Source organism: Euleptes europaea, chromosome 10 (genome assembly GCF_029931775.1).
Source record: "Euleptes europaea isolate rEulEur1 chromosome 10, rEulEur1.hap1, whole genome shotgun sequence".
Classification (NCBI taxonomy): domain Eukaryota; kingdom Metazoa; phylum Chordata; class Lepidosauria; order Squamata; family Sphaerodactylidae; genus Euleptes; species Euleptes europaea.
Window position 1 is genome coordinate 40,292,144 of NC_079321.1, and position 15,802 is coordinate 40,307,945.

Below are 15,802 nucleotides of genomic sequence, written 5' to 3' on the forward strand. Positions count from 1 at the left end.
CTCCAGGTATTTCCCAACCCAGAGCTGGCAACCCTACTATCAGCCCACAGCTGCCTCCCTCCACCCCTTTCAGCTGGGGCAGTCCAATGGGGGAGAACTAAAACTTGATTGTAAAATCTCCCCCAGCATTCATAAAGATGTCAACATGAGGGAAAAAGCATTAGGCCTATGAGAAAAGGGGACTACAGAAAAGGGAGTATTTGTTAAGTAATCATAATTAAAAGGAGCATAGATAGGGATAAGGGATAATTCAAATTTCTAGATGAAAGTATCTTGTGGTGTGACTGGGGGCGGGGAAGCTGTTCTGGCTATAACCAACTAAACTCATCATATTAAAACTTCAGTGTCCTTTAAAGTACCAACCTTAGTTACTTTGTGTGCTACATTTGCCACGTTACCTGCTTGGCTCGTTTCCTTGCATCATCCAAAGCTCTTCCTCTCTCCACTAAACGCTGGACTACCTTTTCCCACCTACTCTGGACACTGATCAGAAGATTCTTAATGAGGACAACATCCTGTTTCTGGCTGAAGTATTTCAGATGTGTTCCAGTTTTGTCCAGTTCTATAATCTGGTCACGGTGGCCATTCACTTCTGTGGCAAAGACCTTCAAAAACAAAACAAAAATTGATATTTGTAAAGATCCACATAAAATAAACAATGTGCTGGCTTATCTACTTTATTAGCTAGAGTAACTATAAAATGTCATTTATAAAGCTATGAAATGTCATTTGGACTTCAGTGTTCCTGAGTTGCTTAAAACATTAACAGGCCACTCCAGAGCCTTGCAAGGTCTAGGAAGGAGAGTGTTACATCTCCACTGCTGTTTCTTTACATACCTTGTGCTCATCAACTTGAAACAAGACAGTGTCCAAGATAAGACTTGGCCGAGAAGCTGCTGTCAAGGTTTGCTCAGCTTGAGTAAGCCAGTTGATAAAATCTTGCAGTGAGTTATGGAACTCCATTGCCAAACTGAGGGCTTCTTCCAGTTTGATCTGCAAGAAGATGCTACAGTTAGCTGTGGTGGATGGGTTATGGGGAAATAAACCATTTTACAGTTAAGGGTTCTTTGGAAGAGGACAATTCCCACCCCCACCCCCCAATTAATTCTAGGAAAATACGGACATACTCTGGATTCCTACATAGATTAAAAGGTATCTTAAAACGTTTTTAACAGAAAAAGACAGTGTATTTAAAAAAATCCTGCTTCTTAATGCTAAATGATTACGTATACAAGTATCTCGAAAGGTTTCCAGAAACACACATGTGCATTTCAGCTTTGATTATGAATGCATGAATCAGGACCATATGCACCAGTACTGCATGAAGAATAGTTACAATTAATATAAAACAGGGTTGGAGAGCTGTCTAGCCAACTAGATAGAACATTCTCGTCCTAATCAGCTGAAAGAAGTCTACTTCCTGCAACTCAATTGAGATATCTATGGAGCCAGTGAGAATCTTTGTATGGTGGATCAGATGCATCTCCTCTCCTCTGGCATCTATCTCATGTCTCATAGAGTAAAAGAATGTTATGAATTAGGTATTACTATGGGGTGTCTGGAGGGAAGGCCGCATCATATAGCCCGATCTCACCAGATCTTGGAAGTTAAGCAGGGTCAGTACATGGAACGGAGACCACCAAGGAAGGCTCTGCAGAGGAAGGCAATGGCAAACTACCTCTGCTTCTCTCTTGCCTTGAAAGCCACTTGCTGGGGTCGCCATAAGTCAGCTGCGACTTGACGGCACTCTTCACACACATACATAGGGTGTCTGCATGAAGTGTGATATTACTAGAGAAAGCAAATTGCCCCAGCTTCAATTAGGATTTGTTCCACTTTTAATTCAGTGGTTATTTTCTGGTGGTCTTCTGTTGAATTTCTCATAACTTCAGGGAGTAGAATTAAAAAGAGAACATACCTCCATATTACCTTAGTGTCTATAGAAACTATGGACAAAGTCCCATGGATGTGCACTTCCAGAATTGTGAGAATCAGGGATCCTGGAAAAATTGCATCCATGTGGCAACATAAAAAATAACAACAAAATAATAGAACCCTCTTCAAAAACTAGCCCTTCAATTGCTTTAAAAAACCCTAAAAATATAAGATTTTTAGCATGTAAGCTACTATTTTTGAAGGTGTTTCTATTATTCTGAAATTCCATCAAAACCAGTTCCTTTAATGCTAAATAAATACTTAAAATATGTGTTTTTTGGCACACAAAAGGAGAGTTTTGAAGGGACGTCTTTGCAGTTTTCATTTAGTATTGTTTGTTTCTCTTTTATAACATTTAGGCATTGTTTTTCTTGGATCCCTGAATCTCATGGTTGCAGATATGTGTGTTTATACGACCAGCAAAGGGGGGGGGGGAGATCTCCCCAAGTATCTGCAGTCTATGGGGACACAGAGAAGTGTGAACCCTCTTGGACTGCTTGTTTGATTTCCCCCAGACTGGGTTTGATATGAAGAACAGTTTGATCAGGAAGGACCAAGATTAGATAGTGATATCAGCCCTAATGGGATTCTGTAATCATCTGTAAATAGTCTGCCTGAGGTATGATACTCTCTCCAGTATCAGAGGAACATGCTGTGAAACACAGGCAGGATGCTGCTGCAGTCGTCTTGTTTGTGGACTTCCTAGAGGCACCCGGTTGGCCACAGTGTAAACAGACTGCTGGACTCGATGGGCCTCGGTCTGATCCAGCATGGCTTTTTTTAGGTTCTTGTTCTTACGTGCCCACTACTCACTCACTAAGCAATTACTCTTGCCCTGCAAATGCCTGAACCAGGCCTCCAAACTGATCCATTAATCTATATTACCATGAAGAAGAGAGTACAGATTTCTTTATTTCTAAGAATAGCTTCCTTTATTTATTTAATCATTTCTGTTCTTTGCAGACATTTCTTCCCAGCTGCCTCAGGCTATAATTTATAGCTTGAACTCAGAATAAACTGTTTAGCTATGTTTGGAATAATTTTTAAAAAGGAAAGCATAGTCTCATGGAAACCCACGGTTAAACATGAGTGTGATGCTTCTGCTGCAGTATGAGGTAGTCCTCCCCGAGGATGCAATAGAGGCCACATCACTTGAAACTTTAAAAAATAGCTACATTCAAAATGCCAGCAGTAAAATTAAACCATCACTTTTGTGCTGACAAGATGACAGACTGGGTGGGCTTGAAAGGCTTTATTCAGTCCTAAATTGGTGACCTCTGCCCTATAATAGGAGATACAGTCACTAGTCTATTGCCATATATTTTATTGATCGATTTTCCCATATGAATTTTTGGTATGTGACATCATTTATTGCTTAGAGCGGAGCTAAAGGATGCCAAGACTATTCTGCACTTAAGACAATCCAACTAAAACACATTTCAGAAAATGTCCTCATGTGTAAATTACAACGTACTTTCCTTTCACTGAGCTTTGTCTCTACTGATTCCCATTTTTCTTTGAGGTTATTTATGTCTTGCTCAACATTCGTTTCGACTGACTCTGGGCATCTTGCAAGCATCTGTAGGCCCTTGTCCATCAGGCATTTGTATATTTTTTCTTTGGCTTCAAAGGCAGAACAGAGTTCCTAAACAAGGACAGAAAATACCCCAAATCATGAATACATAAACAATTATAACTCTAAAAGTTAGCCTCAAAAAGTTTCACATTTTATGTGCAAAAGGAATGTGTTATTAGCTACATCTTTCAACACAAGTTAATGTAATTGAAATTAAAAAGTGTACATAAACACCAGCCATTGTACAGGTACGACAGATGACACGGAGGACATGGGCATTTTCTGATTTAAAAAATCAATATAGAAAAACAAGAAGGATGAATGAACTACACAAAGATGTCGACATTCTTATTTGCTTTATTTATATTTACAGTGCACTACTGGAATTCACCATCCTCTATGGTTGCATAAGCCTAATGAGCCACATCTTAGACCATGCTACCTTCCATCAAGCAAGCCCTATTGTGAAATTCTTTCCTTTCCTTTCCTTTTTATCCCTTAGAAGCTCCTTGATCAATTGATCTTGAGCAGCATATATCTAGTGTTGGAGGGATATAAGGACTGAAACAAATCTTGCCACTGACAATGTAGCCTTGGGGTCCCTATCGCTTAGTAAAAAAGGCATTATGTCAGTCACAGAGGCATTGGATTTGTATATTAAAAGGGGGGAAATATAGTGCGATCGAAGTTCCTCGTAAAAGCGGCATTCCAAAAGGGCATGGGCTAATGAGTCATTGTGAAATTCTAGATCCTAAGGCCATTTATGCATGGGAGGTTTGCCTTGGATTCACCGCTCTCTAGATGCAAAATTTCCCATTTGAATTCTCAAAACTCAAAAATAAACCCCCATGCAGAGTTTTGAGAATTCAGATTGGAAAAACATGCATCTAGAGAATGGTGTATCCAAGGCAAAAAAAAACCCATGCATAAATGGCCGAAGACTGCAGTCTACAACCAAGAGGTGTGCAAGAGCCATTTCCATGAAGACAGCGTTATTCACTGGATCAATTCCCCTTCCTTCCATCATTATGTTAAAAATTTCTTCATCATTATGTTAAAAAAAAGTTTATGGTTTAGCAGGGGAGATGGCTCAATATGCCCTTGGGCATATTTGGTCATACAGTAGTGGCTAATGGCTTTAATGTTTAGAATTGTGGACTATACAATGAGTCATGAAAAATAAAACTAGGACAATGGGGAAAGGGTACTCATTCTGGGCTATCTTTTCTTATTAAAATAAAATAATTTTGTTGATATAGAAGCTAAAGTACACAACAAACAACTTCCCTACTTGGAAGCCCTAGGTAAAATAAAGATCATTTGGGGTAAGAAGGAGGGATAAAAAGAATGCAAATTACACAGCAAATTTCCCTCTAAGTGAAACAATGCTGAGGACTGCTCAGCAATACTTATGAACTACTCAATCGGCTTTGTAGCCTGGCAATTTACAAAGGAGTTCCCTCATTTAACGATGTTACAGACATTTTACTGTGTAAAGCTTGCCAGCATTTTACAACAAATAGCCACAAAGATTTTGCATCCAAATTGGGACCATCTGCAAATAGTAAGACCCTTACCATATGCGTATTAAGCTGCTCTCTTGCAGTTTCTGGTAAACCACCAACAGGTTTCGATGCCAAAAGCTGACGCTCCGTTTCAGTCAGCCATTGCTGCAGATCTTCAACTTCACCATGGTAACCTTGTGCCTAAAGCGATACATCACAGCACCTTGAAACATACTTCAGTTCTCAAAATTGCCTCATCAGCTAAGAGGCAACTGAACTTGGGCGCATTTAATCAGACTTTAACAATAACAATTAAAAAATAACTAAAAAGAAAATGAAATAAACCAAACATACTCCCTGGGGTTCTATGGAAAATTATTGTACATACAATGGAACATTATTGAATACTAAGAAACAGACAGGTAGAACTCTCACAAGCATTATAACTACAGAACTTATAATGGAAAAAGAGGTTTATATATTTTCAATCTCAGTTTGCAACTGTGACTGGATCAAGACCCAATTCAGCACTTGGGAATACCAAACCCCCCAAAAAATTAACCCATACAATTAAAAATTGCTGAAAAGAAGTACAGTGTAATTCAGCACAGTTCAACTCGTTGCTGTACAAACAGGAATCTACACAGTTCAAGACACTCTGCAATATTTAAGCTCTATAGCTTGATACTTCACACTATTGTAATACACAAAGGCTGCAATCCTGAAGAGGGGGCAAAGCTCCTTAGAAGCCAGCGTGACCCCGAGTCAGCATAAGTGCCCAATTAATCAGTGATAAGGGGCACTCATGCCATCACGGGTGGCATCCATGCTGGCGCTGGGACGCCATGCCGCAGCTTGGAGCTCGAGTGCAAGCGCTGCCTCCTGGCAGCCTCCCAGTGGCCATGCTGGCGTTGTGGTAGGTATTCCTGGGTCATTCCTGGGAGCAGAGCAGCCTTTAGGCAGCTTCCTAACCCCTTTCGCCCTGGGAACATCCCCTCCTGCAGTGTGGTAGCTATGATACCTTTTTTGGTGTCATAGCCTTGCTGTTTGCAGTAACACATTTTCTTTCTTTTATATTTTAAGTTCCTTTTATTTTATTTTCAATGGCCAGGAAGCCTCTGTGGAGGCGGTGTGGCTGCACTGCTCCCAGCCGCTGCCTAACTGCCCTCCCTGTCAGGAATGGGCTGCCTGGACACAATACAGCCTAAGCTAAGTATTTCTGAGTCCAACACATGAGTGTAAGCTCAGCAGTCGCTCACCGGAATCAGTCAGGCTTTGAAGCATTTAATGTTGTCTGGGTCACATCATAATGTATTTAATCAATACAAGTAGGTCTTTTATTATTGTTCAATTTCTCCTACATACCTGGATCAAAGCACTGTCCAGCTGCTGTTTCCTTTTTTCTGTTTTCTCCCAGACATTTTGCCAACGTTGATTGAGGAGTTCCAACTTGCTCTGTAGATTGCTTGCTTCTTCAACAGCACTTGACTGAATCAGATCATTCCCTGCTTTCTTAACTGTTTCTACAGTGGTCTGGTGAGCTACGACATCATTTTGCAGCACCTGCAATTAAAAACATGTTATGCCTTGTTTATATATATCGCCAATTTCATTTGGTTGCCATGAGTTGCATTTTTGTGCAACATTACTGACAGTATTCAGAACTAGTACATGCATGCCTAGGGGAATGAAAGTTCTACCATAAAGACTATATAACATCAGGTTATTACTGTAAAATTGTGACATGTTTTTGATGTGTTGAATTTGTAAAATACCCAGTAGTCTAATTAGGCCACTGTTTACTAGGGACTTACAAAAATATATTGTTAGCTTCAAACGTGTTCAAGAAGACCATTTTTGTCCCACCTACTGGGGGAGTCCCATTTTTATAGCTTTAAAAAAAAAAAAAAAAAAAAAAACACTGATATGCTATATACTATCACTGTACTGTACATGCAATTAACACAAAATGAATGGCTATTTTAATGTCAATATTTCTATACAATTTGGAAAGAAGACAACTGCTATTATGTTCCAAGCATGAGAAAACAATTTTAAGGAATTAAATTTTCAGACTGAGTCAGAGTTATCTTGAAATTTGGTAACAACTCTACTTTTTACTTTCCTATTTGTTCACACCCCATCAACGCATATTACTTTGTTAGAACGTTATAGCAGTGGTTGACATAGGGGTGAGACAGAGAATGGAAGCCAGCAATGGGACTGCTTCACAGAGTGGTTGTGACCATCCTTTCTCTAGGTGATCTCAAGGGGATGGACAGTGAACGACATCTACAGCGGGCTTTTGGGCTGGAAATGAATCATCTCCAGGAGCCTAATTCCCATGACCCCCACCACCAAACCCCTCAAAATTTAACAGAAGTAAAGAAACAGCTTCAGGTAAAGTAAAAGATTACTCAATCACAGTTCAAACATTGTTCACATATGCGTTAATATAAATGAAAACAGAAACTCTACTCTGTAGGCCAGCTAATATGGTCAGTGTTTCCACACAATGGGTTGGATCCAGACTAAACTGGTAGTTTCCACAGCTTTCTCTTTTTCACTGCAGTCCCCTCCTCCAGATCCCGTCACCCAAGAGCAGCATTTTCTGGAGATCAGCAGGTACAGTGGGAGGAAGAGGCAGGAAATTCCATTCTGCCATTGGAAAATTTAGTCTGGATCCAACCCCATATCCCCAGGGAGAAATTATTGCAGAAAGTATCTCACACAAACTGGGAATTTTATAGACACAGCAGCCGATTCTTGGCAGGGATTTTGGGCACTGCAGAAACACATTTTTCAGCACCCAAAGTCACCACCAGTTTTGCCCCCAAGAACTAGACTGCATCTCTGGGACAGCATGGTCCCCTCTTCCCTGCAAGCATTGTACAGAGACAAAACTGACCACATGGTGATCAGCCCTCCTCTTTCTAGAAACAAAACTGCACTCAGTTTAGCATCTCACTTTGTGGGAATGATGCATATACAGAAGGGGTGACTGTATGTCATCAGTATAGAGCATCTGGAGTCAGTAACGGGCTAGATAATATAATCCAGACAAGATACGTGAATTCTCCCCACCTTTTCATATTTGTTTTAAATGTTTTATTTGCATTATATTAATTTGTGCACGTTTATTTTCATTATTAGATTCATTTTTGTTCCCACTGGTTTCTATGGGGAAAGTTGCACCACCTTCTCCCCCTCTCCTCATGCCTACTGTGCTGTAGATGATGGGAGTTCCTGACGCCAACTGCAACAGCTTGCAAAGGTTGTTAGGATCGTCACTGAAGACTTGGCTCTAGGGTTTGAACTAGCTGAGAATGATTGATTGATTGAAAGAGCTCTCATCCAGGAAATTACCTTTAAACTGCACCACCGGGGACCAATTCTGGTTGGGACAGCGGTGGCACGGGGGAGGAGGGGATCCTGACTTTCTCCCCACACCATTTTTCCAACCTGAATTGGTGCCAGGAGGGGCCATGCTAGCAAAAAATCTGGTGCTGCATCAGATTGGAAAAATGGCATGGGGGAAGACAGGATCCCCTCCTACCCCTGCACTGTGGCAGCCCTGACCCAAACCTGGCCTCCTGCAGTGCAGTTTAAAGGAGTTCCCATCTCATCTAGTTTGGCCTCAAATCCCCCGGTTTTACAAAGGGAAGTGGGTGTCCATCAGAAGCTGAGCCTTCTCTGGGTATCACCTCATTTGTGGAACTTCCTTTTTATACCCATCTGCCTGGTGCATACTCTGATGCATCTTTAAGGGCCAGGTTAAAACTCTGTCAATCACCTTGGTATTTGGTAGTATTTAAATTCTGATCTCTGACTACTTCTGTTTTAATCTACTGGGATTGTCCTTGTTCTTAGGCAGCACTATTTTATACTGTATTTTTTGAAATATGTTGTAAGCCACTTAGAAAACTACTTAGTAAGCAGGTGTGTGCAAGTGTCTGTCTGTCTGTCTGTCTGTGAGAGAGACAGAAAGAGAGAGAGAGAGAGAGAGAGAGAGAGAGAGAGAGAATGAATGAACACAATCTCTCAATAGTATTTCCATCATGGCACACTCCTGGGCTTCTGTTACAGTTCAAGCATGGGGGAAAGCTTTAATATTTTTCATTGTTTAAAATTTAATTTTTACCAATCTGAAAAAGTGCAAGTTCTATTGCAGAAACAGATGTGACATTTCCTTTCCTTTCCAACTATGATATTTTATGACGATGACTTGTGCTTGCCAACTTACTGATGTTTGGGATGATCAAAGTGGAAGTTCTACTTTGTGATCTCTCTCTCTCTCTCTCTCTCTCTCTCTCTCTCTCTCTCTCTCTCTCTCTCTCTCTCTCTCTTTCCCTCTCACATGGAAGACTGAATGAGCAGGAAATACGTAACAGCATGTGTTTGCTGAACTCTTTCTATACCTTCAGTTAATTTATTATGCTGAGATATTGGAGCTCTGCTTTGCCAAGACATTTTTTTTTAAATCAATGGGAGTGTCTGAGCCATTCAGGATTGAAGAATTTAAAGGAAGGAAGGAAATAGTAGTATCTTGGCTTTGACTATCAAGTATCTTAAATGCACACTGCTTCCAGTCTGTGTCCTTAAAACTAAGCATTTTCAGATTACATGGTAAACATCAAGACCAAAATAAGTCTAAATAGATAAACCCCAGACTGCTCAGGTACATACGTGATGTTTGGCCAGTTCGATTTCAATAGCCTTGGGGTCACCACCCACAGGTTTCTGTTCATTCAGCAGATCTTCGGTATGTGTCAGCCATGTCAGCAACTCATCCAGGGCATGCTGGAACTGTCCCAGAGCTAATAAAGCACCCTCCAGCTTATGCTGTAAAAAAATAATAATTATATAGTTATATGATGTAAAAGTTCCAAGAGGCTTCAAAATTTGTTTCACTCAAAGAAACTTCTGGCCTCTGCTGCTGCCTCTGTGTCAAACACCTCAAAACATGATCCTTAAACATATGGCTTGGAATATGCCTCCCTATGGCCTTTTCTGTTTTTCTTCTAACCATTTCCCTCCTCTTTTTAGTACCTTAACCTCTTGGTCTTCATGCCCCAACAGAAATGAAGCCTAGTGGTAAATGGAGATGTGGTGAGGAGAGATCCCTGAACACGTACAGCAACTAGCATGGGGCGTGTCGGTGTAGATTTTAGATCCAGGCCATAGTGTGGAGAAGCAGAAGTGTTTCCTTTTAAACCTTCATCATTCATGCCTTTTTCACATTTTAAATCATCTGACCCAGGGATGCTATTTACACTGCAAGGGAAAATATAAAGTCAACTGAATGATAGTTTCAAGTTTTTCCACTGGTGACCCAAACGAGGCAGAAAAGATGGGCTAGGGTTCAGCAAAGCATTTCTGTAGGCTAAAGGATTTCTGTTTGAGTAATGAGTGTAACTTTCTCATCTTGCCTCTCCCAGTGAAGCCCCAAATGCCCCCCATGCTTCTTCTGGGAGATAAAGACACCCCCCACCCCACCCCAGGACAGCATTTTGGGTGGTATATGGAGTTGTAGTGGACCGAGGGAAACACCTGGTGTAAGGAAATCCTTCCGTTCATGGAACCAATCTGCTGGATCTGAATCAGTGGTGTGGGCAGGATTAAACCTCTCTACCCTGTACCATGGCACTGATACAGGAAGGAGGGACATAGTTGCTATTCAGCATTTTAAAACAGCAGAATTGTCCATGGGCAGTCATGTGTAGTTTGGTTCTTACTACATGGATTACATTTGCTCACTTTCATTTCAAGTTATCCTTTCACAGAATAACAATTAGAAGGGGCCTTACAGACATTCTAGTCTAGTTCAGTAAATGAAATCCGAACTAGAGAATTCCCAACAGATGGCTGCCTAACCTCTGCTTGCATCTTCCAGCAAGGGGCAGCCCACCAACACTACAGGTAACTGGTTCCATTGATAAACTGTTCTTACCATTAGGAAATTTACGCTAATGTTCAACTGTAACTTAATCTCATTAGATCTAAACTTGCTCTGTGGAGCAGCAAGAGAACAAGTCCATGCAACGTGACAGCTCTTTGGGTTTCTGAAGCAGACAATCCATTCTCCCCCTTGTCTTCCCCGGGATAAACATGACCATCTTGGTTTCCTTCCTTTGAACCTGTTTCAATTTCTCTACATCTTTCTAAAAATGTGGCAACCAGAACTGGACACAGTCGTCCAGATGGGGCCTGACCAGCACAGAACTTCTCATGCCTTAGATATTACTTGCTGAATCATATGACTCCCTTCTGCTAAGTTAGAACCAATGACTCATCTCTGCTATGTCTTCCTTTAAGGCAGTGGTTCCCAACCTTTTTTTTGACCAGGGACCACTAGGACTTTTTTGTTCGGTGCAGGGACCCCAAGGTTCAAAATAAAAATTCTGATAATTTGAAAATAAACTTTAATCATAACTGTTAGTTAAACATTAAACTTAGAATAATATTTGAGTATATATTTTTATAATAAAGAACTTTAAATTGAAAATATTAATTTATTATGGGTTTATAACTTTGTTTCGCGGACCTTAATTTAGTTCTCGCGGACCCCTGGGGGTCCATGGACCCCTGGTTGGGAACCAGTGCTTTAAGGGAAAAAGACTTTCTCTAATGAAAAATAACATTTTTTTCTGACAGGGGAAGGCTTCCTTGGATGAAGAAGAGTCTTTATTGAAGAAAGTCTTGCTCTGTTGGAAGATGACCAAGACGGAAACGATGTACGATTATTGTTTTTAGTTATTTGTATAGTTCTTAGCTTGTGGTATGATTTATTGACGTTTTCATTTACCTGGCGGCTAACAATTTTGGTCTCCAGAGTTTCCCATAACAACTTGAGTTCAGATAAGGGCTCTTGTACAGTGTGCTTGTCGCTGTCTTCGGTCACCTTTTTCAGCAACAACTCTACTTGATGGTTCAGTCGTTCCATTTCTATCTGTTGCTGATAAGCTTCTGTCTTAAATTGCTGTTGAAACAGAGAGTCACAGAGGTCACAAAGGTGAATATTTCACAGGATGTCCTCCTCTAATTACTGTACAGTCAAATAGGTCACACTGTACCCCAGACTTTTGATAATGGAGCAATCCTTTTTTTCCTGAATTGAAATTACAGCCATAAATCATTCTTGCATCCAAACTGGCTTCAAGTCAAGAGTTGGGGGGTGCTTGTACAAACCTGGGTCAGCGCCCAGGTTTGTACAAAAATCCAAAAAACTAAAAATAATTTTTTTAGTTATGGGTAGAAAACTGAGATTTAAAAAACTATATCTCAAGATCTTTGCTGCCATTTTGAGGGAACAAAAGGGAATGGAAGCTGCTGCTGCATATACCAGACAGGTGGAAAAGTGGGTGACATTGCAAGTGGGTGGGCTGACTGGCAAGAGGGTGGCCTAGAGGGTGGCTGGGATCCAACCATAAATCTTGTGGGCTTCTCATTTGTCCTTTCATAATTTGGTAAATTAGCACACAGGTAAGGAAAGGAGATGCCAACCGGCCAGTTTTTACTACGATATTGATGCTGGTTGCGAAGAAGACAAGTTGGGGTTTATTTACTTTTAGGAATTTCTAATGATAGTAGATGATATAATGTAATATATTGTATTGAAGAAATAAAAACACTCAAACACACACAAAACTGCCTTATTATGAATCAGACCATTGGTCCATCAAGGTCAGTACTGTCTACTTCAGGGGTGAGGAACCTTTTTTCCGCCAAGGGCCATTTGGATATTTATAGCATCAGTCACGGGCCATATAAAATTATCAACTTAAAAATTAGCCGACCAAGTCCCAAGCAGGCAGCTATCCCAGATGACCCCTCCCCCGGGTGCGGGCAAGCAGGCAGGCATCCAACCAGTGGCGCACTCGCCCACCTGGTGGCACAGGATGGTCTGTTGCACAGTCCAGCAGCACGCCAGTTTCTCCTGCTCCGCATGGTCGGGGCCGGATTCTACAGCCGGCTCCTGCTACCTCCACATGCAGGGATGAAATGAGGACACACTGGCTAAGAACCCATTCCCCCCCCCCGCGCATTCTGGCCCTGCCCCCTTTAACCCCTCCATTGTCGCCACTTCTGCCCCCAGCCCTCTTGTAGTACAGAGGGAATGTGTTTCTCCATGGCCCAGGTGGGAAACGGTTAACACAGTTTCTTGGGCGATCCTAGCAGCTCCATAGCTAACGACTCTTTTCTGCAAGGGGGGGGGGAAAGGTTCCTTTTCTCAATGAAACAAACTCACATCCGTCTTGAATAGAGGCTATTCCTGTCCACAGGAGGGGGTGGATTGCCAGTCTTAGATCCTTCTGATCTAGAGATCTGCCAGGACCCACGAAGGGCCAGACCAAATGATTTCGCGGGCTTTAAATGGCCCCAGGGCCTGACGTTCCCCACCCCTGGTCTACCTGATTGGCAGCAGCTCTCCAGGGTCTTGGGTAGAGGTCTTTCATATCACCTACTGCCTTTTAAACGGGAGGTGCCTGGAACTGAACCTGCAACCTTCTGGATGCAAAGCAGAGGCTCTTCCACTGAGCCACAGCCCCTCCCCAAACACTTCTTCAGCAGACTATTAAATCTGCAGGAATATGGACCCAGATCAATAACAGGTGTGGTATCCAGTAAGGGTACATTGGGGGGGGGGGGGGAGAGCAAAAAATCCACTTGCAGGCTTGGAAGCTTGTTGAAGACCTAAGGGAGAGGGACAAACACTTCTGTTTACCCTCATGAGAATCCAGGAACGAGCAGATAAACATGCACCCAACCACCACTACACTTTTTGAAGCCTTTCTCCTGTGGCCAAATTCATTACATTCCTTCCTGCACAACCAATGAGGGCACCCATTCCTATTTCAATTGTGAACCGCTGTTGAAAGACAGGGCTTTCCTACTTATTTTTATATTTTGTCTTCCTTGTTCTTTGTATATAAGAATAGAGCTTAAGTGGGTCATTTAGTCTAATCCTGTGCCCTACAACAGGATATCCTATACCATCTCTGCTTCCTGTGTAAAACACACAGACGTATCCAGGTATTATGAACTGAATGAGTCATATTTCCATTCCAAATTTGCTTTTCAGGTTGGCTGGGGATTTTTGTTGCATAGCCTCGCAGGCTCTTGTGGAAATGAAGCAATTGTTGAATGTTAAGGAATAATCCACGGTAACAGGAATGATGGACTTGGCAGGAATTTATACATATTCTGAAAGGGAAGTCATATCGTAAAAGGAATTGATGCAGTGGGGAAAATGGAGCTTATATTATATTTTTAAAGGGGGAAATTTATGTCATTGTTTTCAGACTTAAAAGAGCTGTTTCAAAATGAAAAGCGCATACAAAAATGACTTACATTTAGCTGCAGGATGAGTGAAAAGTAGTTCTAAATGCCAACCCTCACAGAAAGATTAAATAACACGAAAAGGTTAATATTTTATACCTTTAGTTCTTCTGTTTGCTGTTTCACGGTTTCTATTTCAGTTCCAACTGGTGACATTGAAGATAATTTACTGCCAGCAATATCCACCCAGTCAAATAAAGCCTGTAAAATAAAATATTAAATCAAAATAACATTTTTGTTTAATAGTAGGGAAAATAATACTGAAGAAGTATTGGCATGATGCTTGATACAATAATTTTAATAAAGCTAGGAAAGTGTCACATTGACTTCAGTGGGCTTAGAGAGGTATAATTCTGCTTAGGACTGTACTGCAGGTCTATTTAATTACAACTGTTACAAAGAAACAAGAAGTTTACATTTGATTTGACCCCTTCATTTATCTATTCTGATGGTGTGTGGGGGCAGTTGCTTTTTATCTCTAAACAAACCCACGCCATGTGAGTCAGCAAAACAAAAAAACATCATGGCACCTTAAAAGCCTAAAAGGGTTCATGGAACACAGCTGACTTTATCAGCTGCATGAAGTTAGCAGATATATACATGAGAACAGAGGGGGGGGAATGAACAATGGGTTGGATTCAGTGATCTGTCAGTGTAAGTAAGTGAGAACCAGCACAGTGTAATGGTTACGAGCGGTGGTTTGGAGCGGTGAACAAGGTTTGATTCCCCGCTCCTCCACATGAGCAGTGGAGGCTAATCTGGTGACCTGGGTTGGTTTCCCCACTCCTCCACATGAAGCCAGCTTGGGCTAGTCACACTCTCTCAGCCTCACCTACCTCACGGGGTGTCTGTTGTGGGGAGGGGAAGGTGATTGTAAGCCGGTTTGATCCTTCCTTAAGTGGTAGAGAAAGTTGGCATATAAAAACCAACTCCTCCTCCTCTTCTTCTTCTTCATTGACGGATGTGGACATTTCCCTCACTTCCCCCCTCCCTCTGCAGTCTTTTCCAACCATGGGAAAGTTGACTTCCAAGGTCACAGAAATAATGAAGCAGGTCTGGGGAGGGTGCTGAAGTGTGGAGGGGAATGGGATGCAATTTCTCTTCCTCCTCTTCTCTCAGCAGAGATGCTGACAGGAGGAGGAGGAGAGGGCATTATTACTTCCTTTCCCCTCCTTAGCACAATCTTTGCATACTCCGACCCATGCGGCTGTAAATCCACGTAGGGTTAACAGTTCCAAGAATCAACTGGGCAAAATATCTGTGATCCTTGTGTCCATGGGTCACTGGATCCAACCCAATGGCAGGCAAAGAATTGCAACAGGTACTGTCTGTGCCATTTCTATGTGAAAGACAGTGCCAAGCAAATCCGTCATTCTTCCAAGTGCATTAAGATGACTGAAAGAGGAGGAGAGGAAAATAGATTTTCAGGACATTCAAGAAAGTGGAC

The 15,802-nt window shown here is 41.6% G+C and overlaps 1 protein-coding gene across 1 annotated transcript in view; it reads right to left on the reverse strand.

The window, feature by feature from the left end:
• The window catches only part of DST (dystonin), a 389,172-nt gene that overhangs the window by 43,817 nt on the left and 329,553 nt on the right, over positions 1 to 15,802 (reverse strand). Inside the window, exons 72-79 of the mRNA XM_056856095.1 lie at positions 14,455 to 14,556; positions 11,822 to 11,995; positions 9,703 to 9,858; positions 6,382 to 6,579; positions 5,089 to 5,217; positions 3,410 to 3,580; positions 838 to 993; positions 399 to 605 (exon numbers count right to left, since the gene is read on the reverse strand). Of these exons, the coding sequence (XP_056712073.1) occupies positions 399 to 605; positions 838 to 993; positions 3,410 to 3,580; positions 5,089 to 5,217; positions 6,382 to 6,579; positions 9,703 to 9,858; positions 11,822 to 11,995; positions 14,455 to 14,556 (1,293 nt within the window). The remainder of the gene's footprint in view (positions 1 to 398; positions 606 to 837; positions 994 to 3,409; positions 3,581 to 5,088; positions 5,218 to 6,381; positions 6,580 to 9,702; positions 9,859 to 11,821; positions 11,996 to 14,454; positions 14,557 to 15,802) is intronic.